We start from the raw sequence: 16,798 nt of genomic DNA, 5'->3' as shown, positions 1-16,798 counted from the left end.
GACCTAGATTTTCAGTCAGCATCCTCCTCTCTGAGTCCCTGCTCACCTTCTCATTGTGATTTTTACAAGCTGTGTTCATTCCTATTTCAGTATTCTGGCTCTTGCTATTTTCGTCATTGTAAACACCTGACTTTGTCTCTGCTCTGCTGTTCTGCATCCCATACACCTTCATAAGGATACATTTAGATCTCACTGTTGCCAAAACACGTCCTCCTTTCTCGTTTAAACAGGAAAGCTGCCCCACCTAAATTTCATCTTATGTTTAAAAGTTAGCTTATATTTTACCCCTGCCCCAACACAGACAGGTATACTCTCTGGCACATGTGCGCAGGAACACACACACACAGAAAAAAGGGGGGGAGGGGGGGGAGGGGGAGGGAGGGAAGGAGGGAGGGGGAGGGAGGAGAGGAGGAGATATTTATGTAGTCACCTCATTTGAAAGCTGAGGAGGGAATTGCCATACCTTGAATTAAAAGGAGTGGGAGTAGGGGTAAGAACGAGGTTAGTTATGTACATGATCAGTTGCCAAAATTGCAAATTGAAACCTAATCAAAACTTTATTGTTGCCACAATCTATGTATATATAGACAGAAAAAAAAACCCTTTCTTTATTATTTTAAAAGTAAAGGTTTCCTGTAAATTAAAACACAAGAGTAGAGCAGGGGAAATGTGAAAATATCACATCTAGATAGTATCAGCATCTAGATATAGACATTACACTCGTTATTTTCCCAGTGCCCTTAGTTTATGTAAGAGCCTATTTCTGGATCTGGGTGAAGGATGTATAGAATTGTTTGTGTATGTAAGTTGGGATGAGTATGGCTAGCTTAGAAACAGAACAATAGACTAGTTTAGGATTCATGAAATTATGTAAATAGGTGGCAGTATTAACATATGACAGGATGCCGGTTAGTGATAACCGTTAGTTACTTTTCTGGTTAAATGCTAGTGATTAATGAGCTACTAATGTGGAGGAAAAAGATGGCGTCTTCCATCCTTTCTTATGGCTCTGTAAACCCCACATGGATCAACAGGGGGAAGGAAAAGAGCAAAAGTAACAAATAGGAACATGATTGACAAGTGTTAGCCCCGTAGGTAGAGTGATACATGATGATACATAATATGAAAAATATCAAAGCATAAAATAAAATACTAAGAAATTTAAAGCTAAATTACAACTTGATATTTAAGGAGCAATGGAAGAGAGGTCAGCAGAAAGTAAAAACTCGAGTAATAGGAGGTGGGATTTGAGCTCTGCCACTTTATTATGTACAATGTACTTTTATGACTCTCAAGATGGCTTTGTTCCCTCTATGGAGTCTCGGAACTATTTAATTTCTCTTTTTTTATTTTGGACAACGAATCATATAGGCCAGGCTGGTCTGGAACTTGCTCTGTAGCACAGGCTGGTCTCAGACTCATAATTCCATTTCATTAGCCAGCCTGAGTGTTGGAATTACAGACATGTGTACCACACTTGGCTAGGACTATTTAATCTTGGCAGTTAACTCTACTTGAAGTTTATCTTGGTATGTTTATGAATTGAACTCTTCAGATAAATTAAAGTTTATCCATAAGGTGGTTATGTATTTATATGTATGTGTTTATATTATATATACATTTATATTTGGAGAACACACACACATACACAAACACTACAGTTTCTCTTTAGATGTTTAACAGTCTTGTCTTTTTCATATTACCTGAGAGAAAGAGACTACTTACAGGCACAAAGCTCTGTGAAGGCTATTAACACTGCACGTTTGATCTTTGAACTGACTTTGATCTTGCCCCTCACTATTTGAGCCTGTGGTTACTTTGTGGGATGGGTTGGACTATTATCCTGAATTCTTCCTCTCACAGCGAGGATCACTTCTCACTTCATCCATCAGTCCTTTTACCTGAGACCAAATTTCACTCCCATTAACTGACCTCAGATGCTTCCTAAGACTCTGTAACCCCTTGCAGGCAGGAATTAAAGTCTTTTATCTTTCCAAACCATGTATATACAGTACCTGGATCCTTGCCTTGAATGTTCTAAGAATTTAACAAGTGAAGCATTGGTGAACTAATTAATTATAAGGAAAAATACTAGATAGGCTGTGTCTCCCAAGCTTTTAATCGCCTGTTCCACTGGAGTAACTAGAGAATGCAGTTTCCTGGGAGCCAGGATCTTAGATAATATTGCTTCAGAGAGGGATGCAACATTTTGATCATATCAAAACAACAACTTTGTCTTTTACTAATAGCCACACATAAAATTCCATTTGTTAAATGAAAGGAAATGGTTTTCTCCAAGTGTTGTAACTAAGGCACAGTACAGAACTTTTGCACGACTTATCTTTGATAGTGTGTCCAGTTGCCAAATGTTAGGAGATGTTGAGTGAGGAACTAGGTTATGAAACAAATGTACAGATGTTCAAGTAGAAGCTTAGTGGTACTCGCCCAAGCCTACAGTGCTCTGGCTGCCTTTCCTTAGCCTCCAGGCTGTTTCTGCAGGGATAAATATGGCCTGAATAAATGGAAATGATTGTACTTCGAATTAAATTTCCTCAGGACATTGAGAGTTAGCAATTTAGTCCAAAAGAGAACTAACTAAGCCAGTAATGGTAAACACACCTTTTAAAAAGGGCCAATGTTAAAGTGCATGTGTACTTGACTATCCAAAGCAGTGTTTGCTCTTCATCCTACATATGCAGAATCTGGGTCATAGTCATACAAGGCCAGTGCTTGAGGAAAAAAGAGAAATAGAAAGGATGGAAGGAAGGGAGTAAGGAAAGGAGGAAGAAAGGAAGGAAGGAAGGAAGGAAGGAAGGAAGGAAGGAAGGAAGGAAGGAAGGAAGTTGCTGAATATATTATTCACACTTGGAAATCCTGTATCCCAGCCTAAAGAAAGTGCAGCAGGAGGGATGTCCTTTCTTACCAGACTAGGTCATTCTAGAATTTATCCTTTTGTAAAACTGGCAAGGAGAAGAGGCAAAAATGAGGGGATGAGCTTGGACAGCACATGCTCTGGATTTAACCTACCATGTGTGGCTTCAGTTAAACTAAATGGTGGCTCCATAATTCAAGTATCTTTGCATCAGTGACCACAACATCTACATTCTATTGAGAACCATGCCAACATGCTACTGAGAAGACAGGCCCTCTTTTCTCTGTCTGACTTTGTAGAATTGTGATGTAGGACCCTTTACCTTGGCACGAGCAGCCTGTGTATCCCACAAAGTTTCACATTGTTGCCACATTTGTTCCACAGTGCAAGCAGCCACAGGTCAACCACCCCTGCTATTCCAATCTGCTTGGTGCAAGGGAACCAGTCAGAGTTTGGGCCTGTGAGAGCCAGTCCTAGTAGCCAGATATGTGAGTGAGTGTGCACATGCTTTGCTTCCAAGAGCATGTGTATCATGAGTGCCAGTACAAATCAAATGACAGAGAATCTTTTCCAGCCTTTCAGTGGGAAAACCACTCTCTTTCCCTGCCCTGCATCTCCCATAGACTTCACATGTATCTGCTTAGTGAGCACTGCAACCCCTTCTCCTAGCCAGCGTTGATGCTTGGTGCTTCTGTGCTGCCCTGTGTTTAGTTTATACACCATACAGCATTCTCTTACGTGCTCAAAACAAAGGTTCCAATATGTAAATGGGCACTGTGGTGTCTGAGATTCAGTCCTGGGCTATTTTCATTTAGATGTCCACATTTTGCTTTGATGAATACTTACAGTTTTTTAAAAGATACTTTGAGCCCTTCTAAATGGAATGCAACTGAATAAATGCTGAATGTATATAATAAAGTATATGTCCCCAGATAATGGAGAAAGAAGTATAAAAGCAATATCCACTCCGCTTAAGGTTCTGAGTCTATGTGGACATGCTAATAGGTGGGAGACACATAGTTCTGTCAGACATTCTGGTCTCATGAATGAGCTCAATAACTAGAGACTCGGGGCTTCCACGAAAATGCAAAACACTACAAGGCAATCCTCTTAGAAGTAGACATTTAAGGAATGCCTTTCAGTGCATAAAATTCACATTGAGAGTGTAATTTTGCTATGATGTTTACATAGGTTTTAAAGTTTTATGTTTCCATTGTGTTTATTGTTGAATTTTATATTACAGAGCATTTCAAATGTAACAAAATTAGATAACGCACCTTATGCACCCTTCCTGTTTTAAGTTATTAATACTTCTTCAGTCATGTTTTGGCTAAGGTTACTTTTTTTGTCCCAAAATATTCTAAGGTAGATTTCAGACATTATTTAACTCATCTGTGTAAACACTCAACATATATTTCTAGGTTATGAGGGTTTTTAATATTAATGCACTACTAAGTCATAACTCTAGAATTAATGACATCCTAATTAATATCCAGCAATTTCTGATGCCTTGACTGTCTCAACCCTATCACTTAATGGGGATGGCGCCATGGCTCAATCATTAAAGTACTTTCCATGTACACATGAAGAGCTGTTGAGATTCCCAGCCCCTAACATAAAGCCAGGTGCTCCGGTTCACATTTGTAACCCCAGGAGTGAGGAGTAGAGATGCACTGATCTCTGGAACTTGCCCACCAGCCACTCTAGCCCAGTTGGTAAGCTCCAGGAAGTGAGAGACTATCTCAAAGGTAGCATGCTGAATGACGCTAGAAGACATACACTGCACATGCACACATGCGTGAATTCTTGCAGGCACATAAGCACATGAACTCATGTATAGCACATAATACACACATATAACAACCACAAATAGCATTTTACAAGGGTATGGGAAGATGCCTCACAGGGTAAGGGCCTTGCTATTCAAAGATTAAGACCTAAGTTGAATCTTCAACATCCATGTAAAAATTAGGCATGGTGAGAAACAACTATAACTGTAGTATTGGAGGGTAGAAACAGAATTCCTAGAAGCTACCTGGCCAGTTAACGTAGCCAAAATGATGAGCTCCAGCTCATCAAAAGACATATGTCAACAAACAGACAATAAGTAGAAAGCAATAGAATAAGACCCTCATGAAAACCCCTGGCCTCTACACACACACACACACACACACACACACACACACACATGTGCACATGCGCACACACATACACGCATTGCATGTGCACATATATGATCATTTGAGTGCAATAAGCATATTTTTAAATTAAAATTTAAAAACATATTACAGATTATTTTTAATTAGAATTCATATACAGTTCATGTATTTAGCTGTTTATGCTTCTTGAATCTCTTTTATTGTATATAAATATTTATATTTTTCTTTAGAATCACTTATAATTGATCAGGGAAATTTAAAGAGAAAAATTGCTTCTAAAATTAGTGCTTTAAGCTTTATTTTTAAATCATTATGTTACATATTTTCTACATTTTTAGATTTGTGATATTTAATGCTAAAATATGAGAAAAGCAGAGATAGGGAAGATTTTCCTTCTGTAATAACCATGAATTAATTTTGTTCCTCAAAGGTCCTTATCCTTTGGAGATCAAGCATGCCTGTATTATATCAAATTTTAAAGTGCTCAATACTTTGGCCTAGCCAAAATATCATTTTAATTATGAATACATAGTTTGTCAATAAACACTTTATGTCTGCAGATGCATCTATTTTTTCTTTCACATTTTGGGTTTATGTTCCTGTATCATACATTCAAATGTAAGTGTTTGTTTTCTCCACTGATAATAATTAGAATTACTAAATGGTGTGTCTATTGTATACAGTCATTGAGTTCAATCTGATATTTTCAAAGAACTGTCCTTTGTAAACTGGTCGGACCATATACTTATCTCATTTCTAATACTTATTTTGTTATTCTACCAAATTCTCCTGCAACCTAGGTAGGAGAACAGACAAGAATTTCTACTGCACTATAATTTAACACTACTATCCTCAATTTAAATTGTGCAGTACTGCTTAAATGCCTCAAGATTTTTCCAGTTCTTTTTATAAACTCCAAATCTTGTGAAATCTTTCCTTTCTTAGGACACAAACGAGTCTGCCAAGCAAGAAGATATTTTGGAATCTACGACAGATGCTGCGGAATGGAGTCTAGAAGTCGAACGTGTACTACCGCAGCTGAAAGTCACGATTAGGACTGACAATAAGGTACCACAGAGAGAGCATGTTTGCTCAGAGAAACTGCTTTATAAAGTGCTTCAGGGTTGAGAATCCCCAAGATTTAAATAATGGGAGATGGATGGTAGAGTTCGGTGTCCAGCAAGCTGGCCTTTGGTTTTCCTGCCTCAGCAACTTCAATATTGAAATTATAGGTGTAAGCCACCTTGGCTGATCTTTGCTTTATTTTAACAAAATTTAACAAATTATTAAATGAATACTGTAATACAATCTGAAGAGAAAAAAAATCTTCAAAAGGATTTGGAACATACATATGCTGTTCACTTGGGTTGAGGGATTTTTCTCAATAACTTTCATGTAATTTATTGAAAGTCATACTCTCTTGGGATGAACTGGAATTCTGTGATGATACCCAGATAATTGGAGTTAAAAGATGTTTTAGGACTTGCTGTTTTGCGCTACACATGACTAGAAGTTAAAGGCAGGGGTAAGGGCTTCTCCCTGGATCCCCGGCACTCAGGTGGCTGAGGTAAGGGGATCAGGGACTCCAGACAAATATGAAGAAAACAAGGAAATATAGAGTAAGACAAGGAAGGGTTGGGTGACTGAGAAAGTGAGCTGCTTCTGAATCAAGGTACTGCTGTTTCGTCTTCTGTTTTTTTGCCTATGGTGTTGTAGATAATTACTTTAGGGTAACCAAAAGAGCATAGGAAACTGATGATTCAGTTTTTACTGACATTACTAACAATCCCTGCGTAAAGGGCTAAAGAAACATTGAGGTAATGGTACTAAAGGAAGACTTTATCCTCAAGGAACTAAACATAAACTCAGAAATATGGCACAAAGTTCTACAGAAGATCATTACTGCAAACCATGGTTTTATGTCCATCCTCAAAGTAGGAACTCTTCAAAGATTGCTGTTTTCTGAGATTCTTGAAAGAATATTCATCCTTTAGCTATGTCCCACAACCCTTAAGAAGTAGCCTAGACTGTGGCACCTGAGAACAGGATGGGGCTAAAGGAGAGACAAGTCTATCAAAGTCAGAGGGAGAATCCTGCAGCTGGTCCACTGCCTACTGAGTGCTGTATGATAGACCATGTTAGAGGTGAATGCCTTCTTTGTTTATCATGTTTAAGTCATCTATTAGTAAGAATTTCTTCACTGATTAGATCCCTGCTAGAAATCAAATTTTCAAAAAGAAGTAGTTTGCTTCTTCATTTATTTTGCAAAAAAAGCCACTTCCAGTTCTTTGATTTTTGCCAAAACAAATTATCTTTATAAAATAAAAATCACTATTGTGATTCTAGACATAATAGCATGTTAAAATGACTGCATAGTGGCAAACGGTTTAGTCCTAGAAGAAAGCAAATTTAAGTTGTTTACTTTCATGCTAAGTAAAGTCTCAGAAGTAGACATCTCCCTAAGAACCTAATGGGTTTTGTGTGTGTATCTTGGCTATTTCCACACACTAGAGTTAACCAAGAAGCAAAGTATAACCATGGGTGCTCACACAGGCTGCTTTGCTGAATGAACTGCAAGTTAGATTCTAGAGTGGACCAATTCAGAATTCTGGGCTGTGAAGAATCAGAACAATTAGAATTGTCCTTGTAACTGGGGAAATAAATGATTAACTAATTTAAAATTGGACACTCACTCCCAGCACATACTGCCAGCTTCGTCTCACGAGAACCCCTGTGCCAAATCATTTATACCATCCAGTATGTGCAGAACGTCCCCAAGAGCAGACGCTTTGATTTCTCAGTACTTCATTGGACATGGATATTGTTTTGAATTTTGATTCTTTTTTTTTTACATAAATTTCCCCAACTTTTTTTATTGGTTATTTTATTTATTTACATTTCAAATTTTATCCCTTTTCCTGGTTTCTCCTCCACAAACCCACATCCTTTCCGCCATCCCCCCTGCTTCTATGAGGGTGCTCCCCCACCCACCCACTCATTCCCTCCTCACCACCCCTAGCATTCTTCTACACTGGGGCATCAAGCCTCCACAGGACCAAGGGTCTCCTCTCCCATTGATGCCAGATAAGGCAATCCTCTGCTACATATGCAGTTGGAGTCCCTCCATGTGTATACTTTTGTTGGTGGTTTAGTCCCTGAGAGCTCTAGGGGGTCTGGTTGGTTGATATTATTGTTCTTCTTGATATTGTTACAAAACTTTTCAGCTCCTTCAGTCCTTCCCCTAACTATTCCATTGGGGTCCCTGTGCTCAGTCCAATGGTTGCCTATGAGCATCCTCATCTGTATTGGTCAGGCTCTGGCAGAGCCTCTCAGGGAACAGCTACACCAGGCTCCTGTCAGCAAGTGCTTCTTGGCATCAGCAATATCTTGGTTTGGTGACTGCATGTGGGATGGATCCCTAGGTGGGACAGTGTCTGGATGGCCTTTCCTTCAGTCTCTGCTCCACTCTTTGTCCCTGCATTTCCTTTAAACAGGAGAAATTTTGGATTAAGATTTTTGAGGTGGGTGGGTGGGTGGGTCAGCAGGAGGCCATGCCTAACCTCTGGATATGGTCTCTACAGGTTCTCTCTTCCCTTTGTTGGGTATTTCGGCTAATGTCATCCCCCTTGGGTCCTGGGAACCTCTTGCTTCCTTGGCATTTGGAACTTTCTAGTGGCCATCCCCAGTTCCCCATCCTCCACTGCTACACACCTCCATTCAATTTCTGACTCTCTGTACTTCTCTCCTTCTCCTTCCACACATGATCCTGCCCCTCCCTTTTCCCTCTTATGGTTAAAACATACTGATGGAAGCCATACATGATTGCTTTGTCAGAATTCTTCCCTGGGTCATCTGGTCTCTATGGTCAGTGTTTCACAGCATTGTTTTCCCCCTCTCAGCCTTTCAGATGTAGCAAAGTGGAAGAAACAGCATTAGAATCAATATCTACTTAGCTTAAGAAAAATAAAATTATACTGTGGTTTAAAAACATTAAGAATAAAAAATGGATTCTCATTTCTCAGAAATGAAAAAAGAAAAACAGTAAGCTAGCTGCAAGTGAGTTTTCTTCTCAGGTCCTATGTCATTGAGAGTTGCTGCAATTTCAGGGCACAGCCTCCTTTGCCTTGATTCTTGACCCTATCCAATTACAGCCTTTATTTGGCCAACACAGTGACCTATCACTCAATACACGTTACTTGGGGCACTTAGAGATCCTTCTTATTTCATTTCATGTTTGAGGGAGAAAAAAGAAATTAAATATTTGGAGAGTCAGCATGTTTTACTAGTTATCATATATTAATATTTGAGTACCTTAGAGATTCTGGGAGACACATAATAAAGGGTCTCATTGTTTAAACTCATTATAAGTTTATTTTCAATGACTTTTATTAGTAAATAAGTTTCATACTTGTCTACCACAGGTTAAGTTTGCTTTTTTTTTCTCATTTTTCCTTTCAAGTTAAGTTTATTACTTCTTTGATTTCTTGCAGATAATTTAAAAAAAACCAAGGGAATCCTTTAGTTTGGGAGTATGTTCTTTACATGTTCCATTTGTGTCCACCAGATTTCACAATATGCCAGTTTTCCTTTGCAATCCTTTCCATAATGGTGCACCAGGTTCTTTTTGCTAAAGTAACTTTTATCTATTATATTTCACTACTTGCTACTGTTGCCTCTTTCCAAAGAAAAGAAACTAATTTTAATATTAGCATAAACAAAATAGAATTAGGAAACAGAATAATGTGCCAAAAAATACAAATAATGTGCTTCTCAACTAAAGACAAATGTCTCATTAGTTGCTAACTGAATAAAATTAAAAAGCTCACACTGCAACGGAAATAAGCAATTGAAGAAACAACCTATAGAATTGGGGAAAAAATCTCTGTTAGTTATACATCTAACACAGAATTATTACTATCTAGCATCCATAAAGAACTCAAAAACCTGCCGAAGAAAACTCCATATCAACAAACGGACTAATGAGAGCAGACCGTTCCCCAGAGGTGAAGTACAAATGACCAGTGAGCATGAAAAAAGAATCAGTATTCAGCTATCAGAGAAATGAAAATTAAAACTACATTAACATTCTCTGTCATGGTAGTAAGACTAGCTATCATCAAGAAACAATAACACAAGCTAGCAAGGCTGGGGCCTGGTAGGGACCGTTACTTACTGCTGATAGAAATCTAAACAGATGCAACATTATGGAACTCTGCGTGAAGGTTCCGCTAAATAAATAAATTAATTAATTAATTAATAAAAATAAAAACCTATGATGAGTAGTATTATATGGCCCAGCTATGCAGCTCCTGGGCATAATGCTGGAGAATGCTAAGTCAACATACCACAGAGACACTTGTACATTTGTGTGCATTGTGGGGCTTTTCACTTACTCAGGTTATAGAAGCACCTTAGATGTTCCTCAACAAATGAGTATATATACTTGGTATATATGCATAATAGAGTTTTATTCAGTCATTAATAAAATATGTCATTGGCAGGAAAATGGATATACTGGAGATCATCAAATTATGGAAAATAGAAAATAACTCTGACAGATATTGCATGGTGTGACATAGATACTAAAATCGTATTGTGCTGGCTGGTTGTACGTCAACTTGACACAAGCCAGAGTCATCGGAGAGGAGAGAACCTAAACTGACAAATTGCTTCCGTAGCATCAGGCTGCAGGCAAGACTGGAGGGCATTTTCTTCATTAGTGATTGAGTAAGGCCACCCCTGCGCTCGTGGACCTGAGTTCTATAAGAAAGCAGGTTGAGCTTGCAGTGAGGAACAAGCCAGTATGCAGTATCCCTCTGTGGTCTCTGCATCATCTCCTGTCTCCAGTTCTCTGCCGTATGTGAGGTCATGTCCTGACTTCCTTTGATGATGAATAGTGATATGAAAGCATAAGCAAAATAAATCCTTTCCTCCCTATGTTTGGCATGATAAAATGACATGGTATTTTATCACAGCAATAGAAACCTAACTAAGACACACACACACACACACACACACACACACACACACACATACACGCTCGCTCGCGGGAGTTGCAGAGAGATTGTCTGAGAGAAATAAGGAAATTAGCAGAGAAGGGGGGGGTAAGACAGATGAGGATATGAAGGAGGAGTTGAGATGGTCAGAAGAGAACATGATGTACTCTGATAAAAATGTCTGTATGAAGAGCATCATTGTGTATAATGAATATACAACAGTAGTTTAAATTCAATTTTGTTTTTAATTATGAGAGAAATATGCAAGTAGTGTTTCAAAGAAGAACAAGCCAGAAGTGTTCTGTGAATTAGATCCAACGCCTATTCATTTTCTAGTTGATTTTTGCCCACCTGACACACCCTGGACATGTCTTGGAAGAGGGACTCTTAATTGGGAAAATGATTTCCTAAGATTGGCCTGGCTCATCTGTAGGGCGTTTTCTTAGTTAATGATTGATGTGGAGGTGGAGCTCGTTAGGAGCAGTTCTACTCCTAGACTGGTCGTTATGTAAGTTGGTCATGGTACCTTAACAGAGCAATAAAATGTAACTAAGAAGTTGTTACCAGGGAAGGGGCTACTGTGACAAGCCTGACCATGCTACTTTATAGAGAAATGGGGAGAACTTGGAGACTTTGGACTAGGGTAGCATTGGAGGCTGTATTCAGAGCTTGTGGGCATCCTAGTAGGAACTTGGAAGACAGTAGTGCTGAGAGTGATGTGGACTGCAGAGGCCCAGCTAGAGTTAGTAGAGGGGACGGGACGATAGTAGTATGTGGGCCAGGGACCATTCTTTTATAGTTTGCCAAAGAATGTGGCTGGGTTTTGCCCTTGTCTTGAGTGTCTGCCTGAAACTACACTGAGAAGTACTGGGCTAATTGCACTGGCAGAAGAAATTTTAAGACAGCTTCTATTGACTCCGTTATGTGGTTATTAGCAATCACTCTTATTCAGATCTACAATAAACAGGAGCAAGTCGGGCAAAAAGAAATTAAAAATTTACATTTTGAGAAGAACAAGAACTGTAAGAAATTTAATGTTGGACCCATGGCTTGTGCTGAAAGACATAGGGAGAGATGGAACAGAGTGGCACCATTGGAGTGAGACCCTGCCTGGCTAATTATGTAACTTGTCAAAAGAAAAGGTCCAGTGACTGTTCATAGTAGAGCAACCACAAATCAAAGTTTATGCAAATGTAATTCAAAAAGAGTCCAGATCCATCCCCAGCAGGCAGCCAAACTTGGCAGCATTGATACCGTGGTTCTACTTTTCGAGTCCTGAAAGATACAGGAGTAAAGGAGTTGTAGACTCCCTCTCCATGGTTAAAGGAAAGCTGCAGAGTCCAGGCTTGTGGCAGTGGAGGCCCAGTAAAGGCCATGTGCAACCCTGTTAAACTGAAGCCTGGACTGTGTTACAGACCCCAAGGCACGGGGTATCTGTCAAAGAGAGATCCGACAGGGAGTGAGGACAGACAGAGAGACAGACAGAAGAGAGAGAAGTATGTTGCAGTCAACAAAGTTTGAATGGCAGAGGCATCTAAGCCTTTTGATATTGGAAATGGAGCTACAGGATTTTGGGTTTGCCCTGCTGGACTTCGGTCTTGCTTTGGTCCAGTATGTTCTCACTGTGCCCCAATTCTTTCCTTTTAGAATAGTAATGTATATTCTGTGCTACTGTATGTTAGAAGTGTGTAATTTACTGTTTGATTTTACAGGGATTTCAATTAAGAAATTACCTTGAATCTCAGAGGGACATTGAACTTTTGACTTTTAAACTTTATTGAGACTGTAAAAGACAATGGAGGACTTTTGAAATTGGATTAAGTTCATTTTGCATTTCGATGTGGCCCCAAGCCTATGGAGACCAGAGAGTAAAATGTGGTAGTTTAGATGAGAATGGCCCCTGCTCACATAGTAGAAAGCTTGGTCCCCAGTTGGTGGAACTCTTTCAGAAGGATTAGGAGTTGTGGTCTTGTTCAAGCAGATGTGTCTCTGGCGGGTAGCTTTTGAGGTTTCAAAAGCCCGTACCATTCCCTATTAGCTCTCTCTTTCTCTCAGCCTTATGTTTGTGGATCAGATATAAGCTATCAGCTGGTACTCAGGCACCATGGCTACCTGCCTTCTTCCAATTATTCTTGCCATAATAGTCATGGACACCCTTTGAAACTGTGAGGCCCAAATTAAATGATTTCTTTTATAAGTTGTGTTGGACATGGTGTTTTGTCACAGAAATATTTTTAAAAGTAAAAAAAAAATACAGAATATGTAGTCAGTATATTATTATCATTACTACTATTACTACTACTGTTGTATTCTTTTACTGTGGGTGCCAAATCAGTATTTAGGAAGATTTACACAGTATATGCAGTGATGCTTCAGTCATTTAAGGAATATATAAAAGCATCCACATTATATTTTTGCATGAGTTTAACCATGTTTGTGTTGTTATCCTTTGCTAAATCTTTCCAATCACCCCCTAGTAACTGTACACATTATAAAGCATCGTGGTAATAATTGGATTTTCTATTTACAGTGTGCTAGGAACTGATCCTGGCACTGAGTGTGCATTATCTTACTTGACTCTTTCCCACCACTCAGAAAGCAAGTACCTTTTACCTCAAATGAGGAACTGTAAACTTTGAAAAGTAGTTTGCTTATGGAAGTGATGACAATAGTATCTGAATGACATGACAGGCATTTGGCTATTCAGCAAAAGACATTGTGACATGTGATTAAAAGCAGAAGTTTTAAACCTAGGTCACCCAACATCAAATCATAGTGGCAAGTACAACCACCCTGTACTTTAGTTTTCTCATCTGGAAAAATGGGATTTGTTATAATACTTCCCTTAAATTACTAAAAGACTAAGTGAACAAGCATATCTGAAGTACATAGGATGGCATCAGAGGAACCATTCCATGCTGACCATTATTCTGTACACTTTCATTTATACAACTGAAACTATACTGCTTTCCAAAAATATAACATTGCAGCCAAGCATGGTGGCGCAGACCTTTAATCCAGCACTTGGTAGGCAGAGGCTAGTTGATCTATGTGAGTTTGAAGCCACCCCGGCCTACAAAGAGAGTTCCAGGAAAGCCAGAGCTATTACACAAAGAAACCCTGTCTCAAAAAAAATTGTACACACACACACTGTCATTGCATTGTATTATATATATTCCCACACATTGTTTTAAAATAGGAATGAATGGTATCAATGGCCGTTGGCAGTCCTTGCACTTACCATCAATAGCCAACTGATTTCCAGGTGGAAGAGCTAGCGTGTCCAAGCTCAGTAGGTTGGGATCAGATGGGGAAAGTGAAAGTAGCATTGTGCAGGAGTTAGGGGGTTGGTTTTATGTGTGTCTTGGTATTGTCATTGTCCGTTTGTATATACGTTGACCTAAGGTAAATGACTTCTTAAAATCATCAATCTTATTAGCCTCTATTAGAGGAATTCTTTTTCATTTCAACTTAATGGTGTTTTGTTTGTTTTATAACAATAGGAACCAAGTAAATACTACTAATATTCTTATTCCTCAAAAATAAGGAAAAATAGGAAGTGTGAAATCAGTTTTCAACTAAATTCTACCATAGACTGTTTTCTTTAGTAATGCAGTGCTTATTTCTAAAAGATTGTACATGACAATGATTTAATATTAGGTATTTAATAGAATGAACAAGTGTTCTAATATGCTTCAATGCCCTATGGATATAGTAATTAAAATTTTGATTAATTTCTTAAATAGATTTTTTCCAAATTATAATTAAATGTTTCCTGCTTTGTTCTTCAAAGAGATAGTTGGGTAGGTACCTCCTTCATTTTGCCAAATGTCTCTGCTAATTACGTAAATCTTCAGATTTGTTATAAGGAATTTAGATAAAGTGATTATTTTAAAGGCTTTGGAAATATTACAACATATATCTCTAATTATCTCAAACCTTTGAGTCATTGTACTGCTTTCTACATCCCTCCCTGTTCTACAGTATCTCAGACTGCTACTGTAAAAAAGAACCTGAAACTTGAAACTTCAACTCAGAGCAATTGAATTTTGTGTTAAAGTAAATAAAGCACTCAGGTGTTGCCTTGGGTGATTTAGAGCGGGAGACCTTTTGGGAAGAGTCATTGTGCTTAGGATAAAATCACTGCAATAGTTTTGAGCCTTTGGGCTTCTCAGTCAACAGGAGAGCTAAAACCTAAGAGGGAAAAGAGGAGCCTTCATTAATCAGCAGGTAGAATTCCATTTAAATGAACCTGGGGGGACCACAGAATTACTATATTGGATCTCAGTCTCTTCAAATTGGAAGCCAAGTCCTGCAGAAAGTTACAGGGGTAGGCTTTCTCTTTTTATTATTGCAGACAAATTTGTACCTGGGAGCAATGGAAAGCACTTCACCCATTCCAAAGCAATAGAGGCTAGCTTGCTTTGCCCTGTCCCTGTCACTGCATTTGGATACAGCATGAGAAGATGTTAGCAAAAGTTAACATTTCTAAATATTTATGTATTATTATAGTTTGGAAATAAGATCATTTCTTAAGACATTCTCTAGTTTTGGGATAGGAAATAATAATATTCTTACATTCACAAGCCAAGAGATATAATGTATTCTGTGTGCTGGAATACAGGAATGAATTTTATGTACATGATCATTATTAAAATGGAATTCTGTCTGGTATTTGCATAATGGAGAAACTACGTTTATAATTCTTAGAGATTTTCTGGTAGACCTTCTATTAAAAATATTCATGTAATTTAAAGAAAAATAAGACACCCAATTCTAAAAGTCAGCTTTTACAATTATAGCAACAAATGTAAATACAGGTGGCAATAAGTTGATCTCCATGAGGCTCCATGCAGGAGTAATAGCTCCAATTACTGTCACAAATGTTTGTAATTGTATCTATTGCTGCAAGACAATAAATGCTTTTTAATATAACAGGGCCATAAATGTACATGCTGCTGTTGTTTAAACAAAATACAATTTTCAGTAAATTTATCCTTGAAACACCTGCTATAATCAAAAAGAGGTGAATGCTATCAAAATAAACTGCCTGAATTAAGTAGACACACATACATTTTTAGAACAGCCTGCATGATTACTCAACTGCCACATTATCTCAGAATGAGGGAAAATACTCGCTGATGGACTTTTATAGCTAGCATTCTTCAAAAGAGATTGCACAAAGCAGCTATTCTTTGAGACTGTTGTATTATTTCAAACAAGATGTTATTTTGTGGACTGGAAGTTGTATTTGCAAGGTCAGCTGTTTGCTTTTGGTTTTGTATTTGCTTTGTTGCATGTGGATCGTGAATAGATACCAGATGGTGGGAAAGGTTATTGTGCTTAAAATTATACTGAGTAACACAGCAAATGAGTGGAGACAAAGTCAGTCTCCCTAATCAACGACAAGATCGTCAGTTACTTCTGTCATCGTCCTGCAGAAGGCTCTGACTATTGTTTAAGCATAGCTGATGATGCCTTCCTCTCCGTTTACCCTGAGTGTGATAAATGTTTAAACTAGAACTAGTAAAGGGCCCATATATCACAAATTAAAATAGATGAAAGAATTTTTTGACTTAGTGATTACCATTAGCTGTAACTAAAGAGCATCAGCTGTGGTGGCTGATTACAAGGAAATAACCAGTGGAAACTGCATACTTTGTTAATACTGCAAAGGCAAGAAACCAATGCCTCACTGCCCGCAGACCTCAAACAGACACCTGTGATTGAGAGTGGTGAATTAATATATATTGATTATAATTAAAATGTCT

General features: G+C 38.3%; 1 protein-coding gene across 1 annotated transcript in view; it reads left to right on the top strand.

Annotated features, from left to right (window-relative positions):
• Window positions 1–16,798, top strand: part of Ift57 (intraflagellar transport 57) — a 54,584-nt gene that overhangs the window by 20,658 nt on the left and 17,128 nt on the right. The window contains exon 6 of the mRNA XM_028755600.1: window positions 5,977–6,099. Within this exon, the coding sequence (XP_028611433.1) occupies window positions 5,977–6,099 (123 nt within the window). The remainder of the gene's footprint in view (window positions 1–5,976; window positions 6,100–16,798) is intronic.

The sequence above is a fragment of the Grammomys surdaster genome, unplaced genomic scaffold (assembly GCF_004785775.1).
Source record: "Grammomys surdaster isolate TR1022 unplaced genomic scaffold, NIH_TR_1.0 126066, whole genome shotgun sequence".
Taxonomy (NCBI): Eukaryota; Metazoa; Chordata; class Mammalia; order Rodentia; family Muridae; genus Grammomys; species Grammomys surdaster.
Note: the sequence above shows the minus strand (reverse complement) of the source record. Positions and strands in the feature narration are given on the sequence as shown.